Source organism: Malaclemys terrapin, chromosome 12 (genome assembly GCF_027887155.1).
Source record: "Malaclemys terrapin pileata isolate rMalTer1 chromosome 12, rMalTer1.hap1, whole genome shotgun sequence".
Classification (NCBI taxonomy): Eukaryota; Metazoa; Chordata; order Testudines; family Emydidae; genus Malaclemys; species Malaclemys terrapin.
In genome coordinates this window covers 5267650-5283526 of record NC_071516.1, presented here as the reverse complement: position 1 = coordinate 5283526, position 15877 = coordinate 5267650, and the positions used below count along the sequence as shown (strand labels likewise).

Sequence of the window (15877 nt, the reverse complement as noted above, 5' to 3'; positions counted from 1 at the left end):
CCCCACGTAGCCCTACCAAAGCCCCACAAACTAGACCAGCAATACCCCTTATTATTTCAGCCCTAGGCCTCCAGTGAGCAATACCAATACCCCCCAGGCCTGGCCTGCACCCTCCCATAGTGCAATCCCAGGCCCCATACTGCTCCGCTCTACCCCCATTCTTCGTTTGCAGCCACCCCTACACTGCAACCCCCATACTGTGCTCTGCCCTGGTATTGCAACGCCGCTAGGTCTCCTCCAACCCCGCTGAGCGCGCGCTCCTTGGAGGCGAAGGGCCCCGCCCGCCCCACGCGCCCAGCGCCCCGCCCCGCCCGTGCCCAGGGGAGCTGCTGCCGCCGGCCGGCCCACCCCGGCCCCTGCGGCGCGCGGAGGCCGTCTGCCTGTCACGTGGTCCCCGGGCTGGGCGCGGGCCGGAGGGGCGGAGCCCGCTTGGCCGGGTTGCCCGGTAGCGCCGTGGCCATGGCAACGTTTGTAAAGCCCGCGAGGGGGACGCGGGGCCGGGCCCTGACGGGAAGAGGAGACGCGACGGGAGGAGGTGGGGGAGGGGTAAGAGCGGGCTCCGCGGGGGCCGGGGAGCTTGGATCCGCCCCCCCCCCCGGGTCCCCAGCGCTGCCCCAGCCCCGCCCCCCACACAGGGTCCCTGCCCCCAGCGCTGCCCCAGCCCCCCCCCCCCGGGTCCCCAGCGCCGCCCCAGCCCCCCCCCCCGGGTCCCCAGTGCTGCCCCAGACTCCCCCGGGGCTCCCCGCCCCCTCCCATTCCTAGTGCATCTCCAACCCCGCCCCCAGGTCACTGCCCCGAGCCCAGCCCCCCCACAGGGTCCCTGCCCCCAGCCCAGCCCCAGCCGCCCCCCCCCAGGTCCCCAACGCCGCCCCACCCCCCGGGTCCCTGCCCCCAGTGCAGCCCCAGCCCCTCCCACAGGGTCCTTGCCCCCAGTGCAGCCCCGGCCCCCCCACCCCCCACGGGTCCCTGCCCTCAGCACAGCCCCAGGTCCCCCCCACCCCACCCCACCCGGTCCCCAGCACAGCCCCAGACCCCTCCCCCCAGGCTCCTGCCCCCAGCGCAGATCCTGTCCCATCCCTGCCCCCCGGCGCAGACCCAGGGCACCCTGCCCTCAGAGCTGCCCCTTAGTCTCCCAGCTCCCCCTTAGGGCACCCCTGCCTCCTCCCCACTGGGCATAGCAAGAACCCCAAGCCGCTCTCCTAGCACAGGCCCCACACCAATCCCAGGGTCTAGTGCAGCCCCCCACATAGCTCCTGTTGAACTCCCCCCACACCCTTCCAGAGCTGCGTATGGCTCTCCCCTCATGCTGCTGCCGTGCAGCCCTGGTCCCAGGTGCCCAGATGCCATGGTGATGGGTGTGGTACAACTGGGTAGCTAGACAGGCAGGGTGTTGCATAGGCCTTGCAGAGGCTGCAGCTCCCCAGGTGCTATATTTTGCACAGCGACTGCAGATCCCACTATACTGTTTCAGCCAACAGGCTACGGGGTCGCCACCTGCCAAAAATTCGAATGCTTCTCTGAAGCTTGTCACAACATATCCCAATTCCAAACCATTGCAGTCTGGAGATCAGGCTACAAATCACACAAGAGAACTGCCTGGGCCCACTTGGGTCAGATGTCATGCAAATACCTTGGCAGCCTGCTGATTCCATTGATGTGGGAGCAATGTATAAAATTGGAAAAGAAAAAAAAATAGGAAAAAATTCCAGACTTCTTTGAATCTCAAATATGGTTTGATTCAGATGCAGCTCAAGTTGTTTATGAGGCTGATTCCTGTTGTATCCACATATCCTATTGTATTCACGTTTGTCATTGTATCAGCTGGATCTGCACTTTGCAATGCAAGTCACAACAGAATCACAGTTTTGTAGTTATTGTGGTGAGATGGTGACATTATTTGCAGCATCCTAGGTACCAAAACTAAGACGGCACAACTGAATATTGATGGTGTGGCCAACTCTGTGGTACAGGATTTGGTGTTTTTCTTAAAGCCCCAGGTCCTGGACTTATATGATTACCTGAGAATATCAGCTTTGATTTTTTAAAAGAGTAAGTTTATAAATCACATTTGTGGAGAAAAAGCCCTAAAGACTTTAACCCCCAAAGGCAAATAAAAATAATCCAAGTTATTTTTTTAAAATCTAATAGCTATCATAAACAGGTAGGGCGGGAAGGGACCTCCTTAGATAATGTAGTCCATCCCCCTTCACTGAGGCAGGATTTTTAATTATGTTTAAGTCAATCTTATGTATTTTGGGGACCTGACTTATGATTTTTGAATGCTTGGATTTGGCAATTCCATACTGAGGCAAAGCAAGCACCCTTAAAGGCAACAGCAGGTGAACTCTCCAAAGGCGATACAGACAACTAAACAGAATTGCACAGAACTTTGCACAAAGTTTGTCACGTTTCATTTAACAGCTGTGCTCATCCAACAGGTTCCCTGTACAGTACTAAAGAGGGTCCTTTTGCTATATGGAGTCAGGGGGGTTATTTCACAAAAATAGAACTTCTACATCTTCTAATTTGTGTTACCATTTTATTAATAATAATTAATTCTGTATTGCAAACAAGTGTGCTAAGCACTTCACAGAAGACTAAGACATGATCTCTGCCCTAAAGAGTTTATATTCTAATTTGTGGAAATGACAGAATGAATGAGGGACACAAACATTAGAGAGGGGATGGGGATAAAAAGGACTTATGAGTCAGTCACTTTAATGAATACCTGCTAGCCAGCTTCAAGTTTTGCCCAGATCTGTGGTTGAAAAGTTTCCAGAGAAGATACAAGGGTTCGGTATGCAGCAGCTCCCATTGTGACCCTTCTGGCCATATTTTCACACCCAAATGGCTGAGTTCTTTTCAAAATCTGGACACTTACTTTGGTGCCTAAATGGGAGCTGAGTTCTTTTGAAAATCTGGCCCTATGTGTATAGGGCTAGAATTTGAGACTTGCTGAGGACACACAGCTCCCACTGAACCACTGCTCCGCATCTGACTCACATCATAAAAGAGTTTACAAAAATAACCCTGACAGAAGATCTTTCTGTTGCAGTTTAATCTGGTGACTGTGAGTGATGCTTTTATACCTCCAGAAAGAGGGACTTGACTTGCTGTCTAATTTTTATGAACAGGAAACCCAATGTTGTCTTATCTAGGACCACAGGAATACACACAGTGACCAAGCCTGACCTCCTCTTAAGAAAGTGGCTAAGCATTAAACCGCACAGTGCAGCCATTATATAGGTCGAGAAATATGTGTTTTAACCCTCACTAAACCTATGTCAAAAAAGTAGAAACTTGAACCCAAAATGAAGAATTGCAATTGAAGTTTGTTAGGCTGTGTCCTTTCTTTAGCAGATGTTGCATGTAGTTATATTTTATTAGGTACCTAGAGATCTTAGAAAGTAACATGTATTCATTATTATTTTTTATTATTGTTAATATTATTTTATTGATACAATGCTTTTCACCATCTAAGATCTCAACGCACATTCTTGCTGTGCTACATACAAGTCGCTTCAGTTAAATGCAGACTCTTTGGGATGGAGTGCAGACAGCTGGCATGCAACACACTCCACAACAAAGATGGGAAGAAGGGACATTTTGGGCCAGTGACATTGGGGTGAACTGTTATTCTTTTGAAAAGGCTCATGGAGTCTTTAGGGCTACAACATTGAGCACATTCATAGTTTATTCTATAGGACCCTGGAAACATCCCTCTAACATGCAGGCATTCTTAGAGGACAGATATATTTCAGTCTTGTAGCAAAGGTTGAGATTTGGCACATATGTATCATTGTCATTGGAACATTAAAATACATAAACATATAGATCTGTACCAACTCTGGCTATGTTATGTCTTGTGGATTCAGTTTCCTAAATTTCTATTTGATGAGTACCAGTGACCTGGAGGTGAAAGTCTTTGTCAGAGGCCATATAAACCATCCAAGCCCACCATCATAAAATTTTAATCAACAGTTTATGCTTAGTGATTGGATTTTTAGGGTATTTCTGTGATCAAAATGAGTGTGACTTTATTTAAGGGAATTGACAGAAATTAAGTTTTTATACATTTGAATAATTATAGTCAAGAACATTCATGTTGTAAACTAAAACTGCTTAAGTTAAATAACTATATACATTAACTATATATGATTAGAGAGAAATTAGCTAGATAGTAGAGCAACTTGGAAAATAAAATCTATATTGAGACCTACATTTTTTAATTAAAAAATACATAAGTATGTTTTCTGAAGTCCTTGCACACGTGTATATGTAAATGCACATGCAAAATATGTGTCTATATTTGCATGTATCGGTTGTGTGCCCAGTTACTGTGAGTGTACATACAACTATAGTCATTGACCACACAAACAACCATTTATATCTGAAACTGATTGTCTGCATGTGCAGCTACTGCAGTTACACAAACAACCATGGTAATTGTGCATGCACTTATGTGCACTGTCTTCTTATAATCTATCTCATAATATTCTAAAAATTCTGTGCTTTCAAAACAGAGGTTTAGCGTGCAACTTCCACTAAGGTAAATACACGAAGTACAGCAACCATTGAACCTACCCATCATACCAATAATGCATGGGAAAGAAACAAGCCAACTACCTCTGTAAAAATGAATAATTTTGTAACATGTTATTATTTAATAATGGCAAGGGAAATGTTTGGATTCTGAAGGACTTGTGAACTTTGCCCTTTTTTTACAAGAGTTCCTGCCTTCTCTTTATTTTCTATGTTTCACACATGGAGTATAGTGAGCCAAAGAGATTTCAAAGTGGGTGGGTTCTTCACCAAATTTGTCAGCTAGACTTCAAAAGTTTCAGTTCCTGAACAGGGTTTTGTAAGAGCAAAACTCTGAAGTAATATATTACAAGACAGCTTGTCTAGTTTTGGTCATAAGCCATAAAGTCTTCAAACAACAAACAGTTCATCATAATATGCATAGCTCTTCTGGCATCAGAAGATCAAGAAAGCATTGGAAGTAATGATATATTAACAAGAAAAAGACTTGTATGTGTTTAAAATCCCATTTGCAGCATCCAGTACCATCCTTAAAACCAGTTCCTCTTTCTTGTCAGTAGCATCCTGTGTGATTTCCGGCCATGGTTTTGTAAGAGCAGTACAAATGAAAGGAATCTTTCTTTCAAGAAGTTCATTTTCTTTTCTTTCTTTTCTCTAACTTCTTATTTTATTATTTTTTTTAAAAAAAAAAAAGACTTTCTGAGCAGTCTCCTGTGGAGTCAGACTGGTTTCTCTCTACAGTCAAAATATTTCCCCCTAACTTTCTATTCTATTATTATATGACCAGGTTCCGCGTACACAGGATAGTACACAGGATACAAGAGGTATAGCAAAAATACATTGTTCCTGTTAGAGAATATATAGCGTATGGGATACAGCATAGTTATGTTGTTACTACATGAATAGGAACTAATTTTCAGAGTTAAAAAATTCAGTGGTTTTACTGACTGCAAAAGTATTGGCCTTTATCTCACCAAGGAATTCTCACCTTTTGCTACTACAAAATTCCCTCCACCCCCAATTTTGCCAATTACTATAAAGTAATTTGAAACTACCATGTAACACTTCTGCTACTGCTAGGACACAACTCCTGTATACAGACACAGTAGGCTGCTCCTTCAAGACCTAGGGCCAAATTCTGAGGTGAGTTTACTCATCTAAATTGTTGTAACTTGACCCCTTCTTTTGGTTCCCTAAACATACATGTTACTCACACTTAGACTGCCTTAATTAGATTCCCTTGGACTTACTTAATGACTTAAATTCCCATCTGTGTTATATCCCCAAATCATATCTGAATTTAGCCCACTTAATTTGAGTATATTGAGCCTTCTTCATTTGAAAAGAGTGGGAACTCAAGAATCCTGGCACAGCACCTCCAACGGCTCCTGTTACTACTACAAACAATGAGTGTAAAATAAGTAAGAAAAGTAGCCCCCACTCCACAGTAACTTACACCTCTTTAAACATTCTTCCACCATGTTAGCATGGAAGTTAAAACATTTTACCTTCCTTACACTCACTTGCACATTACCATCTGCATATAGGTAAATTTAAAGGAGTGCAACAGAATCTATTATACACCACCTTATACCTCTGGATATGCCTCTTGTTCTCAATATAGTGGGGGTTATCTAGTTTGCTTGTTTGTTTTAGTCAAAACAAAGTTTAATGAAAATGCATCTTCTGAAATAAACTTCTGGATCTGCATACGGTAAGTGGAGGCTTGTTACATTCTAGTCACACGGCTGTCTGCACCAGAAGCAGACTTGCTCCTTACCGACATTATTTCCTGTGACAAGAATAGCTTCTGGTTACTGCAGACTGGCACAAATTGCTGGAAAAATTCCACATTCTGAGAAATAATTGAGCACTAATCAACACTGCCCTTTGTTTGTTCATTATAGAGCTGTGTGCTAGTTTTGGTTCACATGGGTTGGTGTAAAACATTTTGCACTTCTGGTTGACATGTGGGTTCATGGGTACACCTCCCCTTTTTTTTTATGCCTACCTCAGTTTCACTGTATGTTTCACCCGAAACTGCCCCATTCTGTCTGGTTACAGGTCAAAACCATAGAAAATCACTGCATTTGGTATGATTCTCACCTGGAATCATAAACTGGCCCAGATTAGCTCCAAATTCAACTAGGTTTTATATAAAAATTGAAACTGGAAGAGTTTCATTATAAAACATTTGCATAAATCTAGTGAATTGGGTTTGGTAGTTATGGATTAACTTGAACATATCAGAGCTTCTGTTTGATTCAAATTGTATTCAGAAGTTGTTGAAATGTCCTAGTTTCTCTGAACTTCTTTTTCAACGCATTAAACATGAGAGCTTCTCATTCATGGTAGATTCTTTGAGAAGTGAGGGGTCTCTAAGTCAAGTATTCTAGCACAGCATCTCTACCTGCTCCTATTAATACCATAGATACATATCAGTGCTAGCTAGTAATTAGAGTAAAGACTTCTGAGTTGTAATCCCAACTCCACTTTTGATTTGTTATAATCTTGAGCAAGTCAATTAACCTCTAAGCCCTCTGTAAAATAGGGATAATGATGCTTGCCTACCTCACAGGGTTGTTTAAATGATCATCAATCAGTTAATGTTTGTGGAACGGTTTGAATATGTATGGTGTTTGATGAGTGATATTAATTATTATCATTTTATTATCACAGGTAGATATATTGTACATTTCTTTTCACAACTGGATTTGATGTCTAATGTCTTGTACTTTATTCATTGCTTTTAATCTACAGGATTATCTAAATCCTGATTTGTATGTTTTACATGTAATTACAGCCTTTTGAGGCTTTGACTCGTGTTTCGTTCACACTGCAATCTAGATGGCTGTTGTTTACTTCAGTGCTTGGACTGAAACTGAACTGAAGTTCCAGAAATCCTTCTTGGGCCAGATTCTCTGCTGATGTAAATTGGGGTAGCTCCATTACTTCAGTGAAGCTACAATGATTCACATCAGTTGAGGATCTGATGCCCTGTATCCATCCATCAGTACAAGCTTGTACAGATTGCAGAGTGCTGATGAAACAGGGGGGAAGTCCATCAGGATGTACGTGACGAGCTGATGTAAGATATGACATGAACTATTAAAACACATATTTAAAACATTTTCTCCCAGGGATCCATAGATCTTTAACCAACATCCCATTTTACTGCCCAGTTTACACACCCAAATTCAGATAAGACCCCATTCTTCCAGCCTAAGAAGGACTCACTTCATAGCTTGAAAACTTCAGTCCTTAGTCAACCAAGGGGATCACTGAGTGACATGAGTTGCAGAGGTCCAGTACATGGCTCTGTAGTGCTGTCAAGCTCAACGTGTCTCCTACATAGCAGTGCAGAAGAGCACAGCCATTGGGCCGGTCTGAAACAGTGGTCCCCAAACTTTTTTGTCTGGGGGGCGCCAGACAAGCCACCGCGGACCATGGCCGGTGGACGAGCATCCGCCGAAATGCCACCGAGAAGCAGCAATGTCAATAGGCGTCACTGCCAAAATGCCGCCGACAAGTAGCGTCATCCAGAGGCGTCGCCGCCAAAATGCTGCCGAAAATCGGGGGCGACGCCTCTGGATGACGATGCTTGTCGGCGGCATTTCGGCGGATGCTCATCCGCCGGCTAGTACGCGGGCGCACATAGATGCCCCGGCGGGTGCCATGGTGCCTGCAGGCACCGCATTGAGGACCACTGGTCTAAAATGTTTCTAAGATTGCATTAAAAACTGAACTAAGAATAGTAAATACTGGAAAACAAAAGGGACTGTCCTGACCCCACAATTGGCTCTCTTAGTGTAACAGCAGTGATGTGCAACTCGCTGAGCATTTCTAAACAACACTCAAGTACGGTATTTAAGAGCTGCCAAGGAAACTGGAGATGCACGTGTAGCTTAGACAGATGGTTTTCTTTTATAGGAGAGAGAAAAGTACCCACCAAAAAGACAGATCAGGCAGTTGGACATTTAATGCATGAGTAGCCATAAATATGTTGTAGTGGCCAACACAGTGTGTGAATCTTCTCATTGAGGAGCAAAGGGTTTGAAGAATTGAAATAATACTGATTAAAGAAAAATGTGTAAAAAGTAGGGCTAGACCATTATGATGAAGATGTATTTTGCAAGAGTGCCTACAGGTCCCAGCTGAGATCAGCGCCCGATGGTGCTAGGTACTATACAGACTCACAATAAGAGACAGTCCCTGCTCCCAAGGACCTTGCAATCCTAGTAGAGAAGACAGACATACGGTGAAAAAGAAGCAAAGTTAACTTACCCAGGGTCAAAGAGTAGGTGAGCCACAGAACCAGGAATAGCACCTAGATCTCCTGAGTCATAGTCCAGTGCACTATTTACTGGCCCACACTAAGTAACCTACTGGTACCATTATACAGCACCAACTAAGAAACCTGAGTGTGAATCCTGCCCTCAGCCTGACACTTCCTAAGCCAGATGGGGCTTTCAGCACTGGAAGAGTGTAGGATTTCCCAAAGCACCAAGTACTCCTGACCTCACATTGTTACAACTCTGGATTGTTTTCTTCTTTTTCAGTCCTAACCTAGAATAAAGATGACTGCAAGAGAAACAGCTACGCACAAAGGGACAATTATTCCTAAATCCCGGAAGAGTTTACTTTCACTTGATGTAAATGCAGTGTCTCCACAGCAAAGAGAGAGGTATCTGGCATTTGCTGAGCCCACTGAGGAACCAGTGAAATCCATGTTGGCTTCAGACATTCTTATGATGGATAAAATTTCACACGAGCACTCCATGCGCGAAAGAGACGCAGAGCAAAAGAAGCAGGCCAGGGTCATTGGGCTGCTCAAGGCTGCAGAAGCCCGGAACCGCCTTCGAAACATGAGACTCCGATTTCAGAACTTGAGAGTAAGTTAACCTCAAAGACCTTTCATCAACAGGCCAGGCTGGTAGTGTGCGAGATGGGACTGAGGAATTGTAGGCAGCAAAGATAATTTCTTTATCATACCCTGAAATGTCACTTTTCTAATGCATACAAATTATTATATTTTGAATTGAGCAAGGGGAAAAAACAAAATATTAGTTTTTCTCCTTCATGTTCAAAAGAGAGGAAATTTTTATCCAGTTGCACCTTCAAACCTGTTCCATGAAACATCCTGAAATGTGTGGGGAAAATTCTAACAGTCATCATCCATTTTTTCAGCTGACAAACTTTTCCTCATCCTAATATAGAGAACGGGGAAAAGGAAGATTATAATGGAACCCCAGTTGCAATCTTAACAATGGAGATATGGTTATTTCTCCATAGTGCCTTCTCTTAGAGGGTTTGTCTACACTGGGGCTGGAGATGTAATTTCCAGCTCAGGTAGACATACTTCTGCTAGACTGATCAGCAGAAGCAGTGGCATGGGCTAGCCATGCTGAGTACAGTGCCACCCGAGATGCTAAATACACAATCAGCTGGCCTATCCCACGGCTTGTGGCGTTGTGGCCACACTGCTGATTTTAGCGTGCTAGCTCAATTAGAAATTACACCTCCGGTTCCAGTGTAGACATAACCCATATACAGCTTTGACCACTAAAACGAGCCCATTTTCTCTTCTGTGGTCCCTGTGATGCTCCATTACATTCAAGTGCAGGAGAACATGCATTTAGGATCCATTTGCAAAATGAAAACAATCCTTTTGCTGAATTTTGGCCAGGACCTGCAGAATTGTGCGTGCATGTGGTTGCAGGCCCAGTTTTAAAATAAACCTACCACAGTTGTGTGTGAAGCCATGACAACTGTGAATGCAAATAACCAACTATTCCTCTAGCTGATTATTTGCTTGTGTAGTTTCCACTTGTGCATGCAGCCATGAAAATTGTCTGCACAATTGTCTTTCTAATTGTCATTAGAAGATTCTAACTCCTAGAAGGAGGAGGGTTTATGTGTTGCTTCATGTATCAAACTGGTGTTGGAAAAGATCACGTCAGCACACTGTCATTCATTAAGGATGGCATTTTTTAAGTGTTCAAGTGATTTAGGAGCACATACACCAATACAGTCAATGTGGCTTTGTGCTCCTAACTCACTTGGGTGCTTTTGAAAATCCTGTCCTAAAAGCTCACCATACATCTTATACAACACATCTCATCTCATCAAGTGCACTAAAGTAACTCTTCCCGTTTACAACTGCAGACTGGAGTTTCTCTGTTTATTCCCTATGAGAAAACCAATTCTGGAAAAGTTGCTTATTTTAGACCCTACAGCCTCAAGGAAGATATTTTCCCCTAATCCCAAACTAAATGATATCATACTTGGCTAGCACTGTAACCATGGTACTGAAGTTATTTATGACTCTGAAATTAATATATGCTATAGTTAGTAACAGTGGAACAGGGTTTCTCCTATACTACTGTCCAGCTGCCTCTCTCCCCCAACCCCAGGCTACTCTGGAAAGCAAGACAGACTGTCTCCAGAGGGTCTCTACTTTGCAGTAACTGAAGTAAGTTTTTGCTGATTTCCAAAACTTGGAAACACACCACTGAATATGTGCAAAGATGCATCTTCTAAACATAAGACAGTGCTTGGCCGTGTTTTTATTGATCTTCATTTTGCTGGGAGATTTGTTTGCTTTTAGTTTAGATTTTTTTAAAGTGAACGTTAGTGTCCATGAATGACCCTGGAATGATGGGACACAGAACAAGGACTAGCAGTAGCTGGGCAAGCTTTCCTCCACACTGCTCCTCTACCCTGACCTGGGGGGACCTCCTGCAGGGCGGAAAATGGGACACTCGGCTAAAGCTGCCTACAAGGAATCCATTGGGAGTGAGGTCATCTGAGAACTGGACCAATATCTCCCAAATTGATTCCTCTGCAGAGGCACCAGACAAGTCCAAATAGAACACAGCAAAGTGGAGAGGAGCAGAGAAAGCTGCACGATGCTAAATCCCGTTCTGAACATATGCTACTGATGAGGTCAGGCAGCTCCCTGCTTCCACTGTGACCCCTACAGCAGACAGCCAGGAGAACAGCTCATGCTCAGATCTGCATACTCAGGCACAGCCCGTTGGCCCAAGCCACTTCACTCTGCTCCTACGGCTCTCAGCTCAGCAGTAGTAGCTCATAGGCTGTGCAGTCTTCTCCTGGGGGAGAGAATGAGGATGGGGAGTCGCCACATGAGGAGGAATATCAAACAAGAGAAAGGGCAACAGCAACAACAATAGAAAGGAAAGTCAAGGAAAAGGAGAGAAGCAAAACAAGATCAGAGGGAAAACCAAAGAGAGAGAGAGAAGGAAAGGGCAGAGAAATTGGGCAGCACAAAGAAGCCAGGCTGGAACACGTTGCTGGGGTACATTGTGTGGGGCACAAGGGCTGCCCAGTTCCTCTGTCCTCTCCTTATGGGGCAGTTTGAGCAGTCTTAGGGGTTACCTGTAACAAAGTAGGCAAGACACCCTCTGTTCTCAAGGACAGTTTTTGGATCATGATCTGATTGGACATAGCTGATCATTTTTCAATACCCCCTCCATGTACGCACTTTCATTCGGGGTAGCACTCTCATTTCATTGCAGTTCCATAGCACGATAAACCTTTTAATGCCTTTCACTGTAATTTCGAAAAGCCTGTCTATAGAGCAGTAGGATTCTGCTAGCCAAAGTAAATCCCTACCCATATTTTGGGGCTTTTCAACCATGCTGGCTTTGGGCCCAGACCTACTTCCGCTTGAAGTCAATAGAAAGACTCTCTGAGACTTCAGTGGGAGTTCGATCAGGCTTTCTAAAACACCAGAACCATAAAAAGATTTTTTAAGGGGGGATATGGCAGGTATTGTGAGGTTTATAGGTTTGTTTTACAGTCTGAAGATCAGTTTCCTTAACCCACCGGGCCAGATTCATCCCGTTGACTTCACAGCAATTACCCTACAGATTTATTTGGCCCATTTTGGTCTAACGTGATTGCTTTCTTTATCCTTTTGTCTTTTGGGGTTTGTTTGTTTTTCACCACAGGCTCAGGAAATAAACCATCTGATAGCCTGCCAGAAAACTGCCAGAGGCGCTGTGAGACTGGAGGTGTTTCTCCCACCCCGAAAGAACATTCAGAAACTAGCAGATAACTTGGACAGAGTTCAGGTATGTCTGAGCACATACCAGCAGTTAAACTGATTTCTTTCACTATCTTATCTGTCCATTTCTAGTTTTAAAGGAGAGGAGGGCTTAGCAGGCAAGTTACTCTTGGAATGTACTCAGTAACCCATGGCCAGTTGAACTGTAGATCAAAGGTACACACATATTATTTAACTAAGTTTAGCACCAAATAAGTTATATTGGTTAGAGCAGGGAACTTGGAGTCCGGATATCTGGGTTCTGTTCTTAGCTTTGCAAATGTCTTAATATGTGACCTAAGCTAAGTCATTTAACTGCTCTTTGTCTCGGTTTCCCCCCATGCAAAATTCACAGCTGTCCCAGGGAGATGAACTGAGTTCCATGGAACTCTCCATCTCAAAGTCTCTTGGATGAAAAGGGAAAGCTTAGGTCCTGTCTGCTCTCTTTAACAGCAACGATCTCTGTGCACTTTTCATAAGACTCAGCAGGCCACTGTCCTTGGCCAGAAGCTCTCCCTGATCTCCCACACAACTGTTTTTCAGTGCACTAAGCACCACTTGTTTGCCTGGCTGCACACTCCACCCTAGGGATGGGTGCAGCTTAGGTGGGTATATATAGTTTGTGAAACACTTTGGGATCCCTTGGGAGGCAAGGTGCTATATTAATGTTACTCATGGCAATATATATAATACATTACAGTTCTGCATAAAATTGCTATCAGACACATTCATGATAAATGATCTTTGCCCAGTTCCCGACTAATAATTGTGGCAAAAGCCTTGGAAACCTGAGCAAAGTGGCTTTGCTGCTTGCTGTCTGTGGCTGTTTATTAAAGACCGTTTCTTTAGAGTGACAGCTAAAATACAGGCTCTTACACTGGCTTTGCCTCTGACTTTCCTGCCTGCACTCCCCTCCCCCCTCCGCCAGCATTTGTAAACATGTCTTTCTGCTTTACTCCGACTGCCTTGAGCAGATTCCTGGGATGTTAATGCCAGATACAGCAGAGGCCTTGGAGTGCTGAGAAGGGCAGACAGTCCCACAGCTGTAGCAAGATGGAACTGGATTACAGCACAGAGAGCATGTGAACATCATGGAATAGTCTGCTAGAAAAGCCCACCCCAACCTTTCCAGGCAATTGTACCAATTTATAAGGCTGGCCTTAGCCATCCCAGATAGTACCTACCACCTCTCGTTCAATTGGGAGCAGCAATCTGCAGTCATAAGACTGAGTGTTTTGAAAAACCCAGGCTCCCTTGCAGGCTGGAGTACACAACTGAATGGGAGATTGGTAGCATTGATGCGCTGGGGCCAAGTACCAAAGCTCATCATTAATGCTGGGAGGGGAAACCTGGAGTAACAGACACAAAAGCATGAAGTACTGTACAGTGCTAGAATTTGTATGTGTACCAGGGAACCACAGCCTGAGAGCATTCTGGATCAATGTAACTGCTGCACAAAAACAGGAAACTTCCCCTCCCTTCGTCAGAATAGAGGAAGAGACTGCATGCCCACATCGGTGTCAGAATTGTGTCAGTGAAACTGGGTGATGGTTCCAAGCAACGGGGCAGGGGTAAGAGCAAATTAGTCATTTCACCTTCACCTGAAACATGCAGCTGAAGAACCGATAGTATGGCTCTCACAGTTTTTACAAGAGCACCATCTCTAGGAACATTTAAAACTAGCCTGGACAAAGCTCTCAAAAAATAGATCGCTAAAAGATTCCTGCACTGGCAGAGGGATGGACCACATGACCTAAAACATTTTTTCCATCTCTTAATTTCTGAGTGTGAAGTCCTGACCCCATTGAAGTCAATGGGGATTTTGCCATAGACTTCAAAGGGGGCCACGATTTCACCCTATGATTCTATGGAATACAGGCACTTTCACGCTAGGTCAGTGGTTTGAATTCAGCTCAGGCTGGTAGCAACTGACATTAGTTGCCATCTGACAGCTGTTTAGTGATCTATAGGAAATGAGTTCCCACACACCTCTCCTCCACATTCACTCCTTCATTGGCAGTGTCAGCAGGAAAGCCTATGATTAAATCTGTGTTGAGGTTGAACAAGGAGGATGTCTACTGTCAGAATAACCCCTTCTAAGCATTACATCCATTACAAATAGATAGAAAAATACAGACACTTCATTTCTATTAGCTTCCCCCCTCCCCCCCAAATCTGGCATTTCTCTTGCTTGCAGGTGTAACTTTTGAAATAGCATTTGATCACACATTGCTGCAGTGGACAGCTGTATGCTATTGTTCAGTCTTTCCGCTTCTTTTTGTCTTCCTTTTACAGAGGAGTAGAGTTGAAGCGATACTAGAAGATGAAAATGGCGAAATATTCATTAGAAGAACCTGAAACCTTGGAGGAGGTAGTTAGAATAAAGTACCATAGTGCCTGAACTGGGAGTGAGCCCCTAGGAGAGCTACAAGTTGTCTCAGCTTCTGATAATTACTGTTCAATAAACCACACCAGTTTCTTCTCATGGGCATCCAAAGACGTGCAACAATTTAAACTATGATGGGCAGATCCACAGAACTTACCAAGAAACTGCTAAAGGAATGGAAGATTCAGCATGGTGGGCCAAATTCTAACTTCTCTTACACAGTTATAAATCCAGAATTACTCGACTGACTTGACACCTCTTACTCTAGATTTACCCCAGCATTTCTGAGGTCAAAATTTGACCCTGCGGCCTTCCTCAGTAAGGTACTTACTTGATTAGTTGGAAATAGGGACCATTTAGTGTTAAGCCAAATTGTATGTCTAACAATGACTTTCAGCCTTTACTATACATGAGTGAGAAACCTCAGTGCCATTACCAGCCTTTTCTTGTGATGAGTCCTTGGTCTTGTAATTTTAAAACTGTGAAATATTGAAATACTGCTTGCTTATATAGTCATGCCTGTAATGTCCTTTAGCCTCCACAACTGATAGACAGCAGGACACCCCTGCATGTTTTGAGGTGTGTCAAATATCATCCTGTAAAAACCCTGCAATAAAGGTAACAATGGATGCAACAAAGGAGATATGATTTCATTATTACTGCTATAGACTGAGATCCATCTGTGAAAAGTAATGCTAGCTTAGAAAAGTCCTCATTTCAATAGAAGTGAAGGAATGAAAAGACTGCAGTTAGTAACATTTACCATCAAACAGGGATGGATTTTTTTTTTAGAGAAATAAAAGTCATCAGATTGAACAAAGTGACTAAAGATGAGGAAGTGATGCAGAGAGATTTTCTTTTCATTGAAGCAGAATAAAAAT

At 44.0% G+C, this 15877-nt stretch overlaps 1 protein-coding gene across 2 annotated transcripts; it reads left to right on the top strand.

Annotated features, from left to right (window-relative positions):
* Window positions 1–351: 351 nt before the first annotated feature.
* On the top strand, window positions 352–15654 carry LKAAEAR1 (LKAAEAR motif containing 1). Of its 2 annotated transcripts, none has more exons than XM_054045779.1 (4): window positions 352–535; window positions 9102–9434; window positions 12516–12638; window positions 14906–15654. In XM_054045779.1, exons 2-4 carry the CDS (start codon window positions 9120–9122, stop codon window positions 14966–14968), a joined length of 501 nt encoding a protein of 166 aa, XP_053901754.1. In that variant the 5' UTR covers window positions 352–535; window positions 9102–9119; the 3' UTR covers window positions 14969–15654. The 2 variants fall into 2 exon arrangements, with proteins under 2 accessions (XP_053901754.1, XP_053901753.1); XM_054045778.1 differs by having other exon boundaries at window positions 352–546.
* Window positions 15655–15877: the final 223 nt, after the last annotated feature.

What these genes read in the sequence shown, in the direction of transcription:
- LKAAEAR1 (XM_054045779.1), top strand. Translation starts at nt 9,120, where the DNA reads ATGACTGCAAGAGAAACAGCTACGCACAAAGGGACAATTATTCCTAAA. An exon ending in TCCGATTTCAGAACTTGAGA is followed by an intron (nt 9,435 to 12,515) that starts GTAAGTTAACCT and finishes TTTTCACCACAG; the next exon opens with GCTCAGGAAATAAACCATCT. An exon ending in ATAACTTGGACAGAGTTCAG is followed by an intron (nt 12,639 to 14,905) that starts GTATGTCTGAGC and finishes TTCCTTTTACAG; the next exon opens with AGGAGTAGAGTTGAAGCGAT.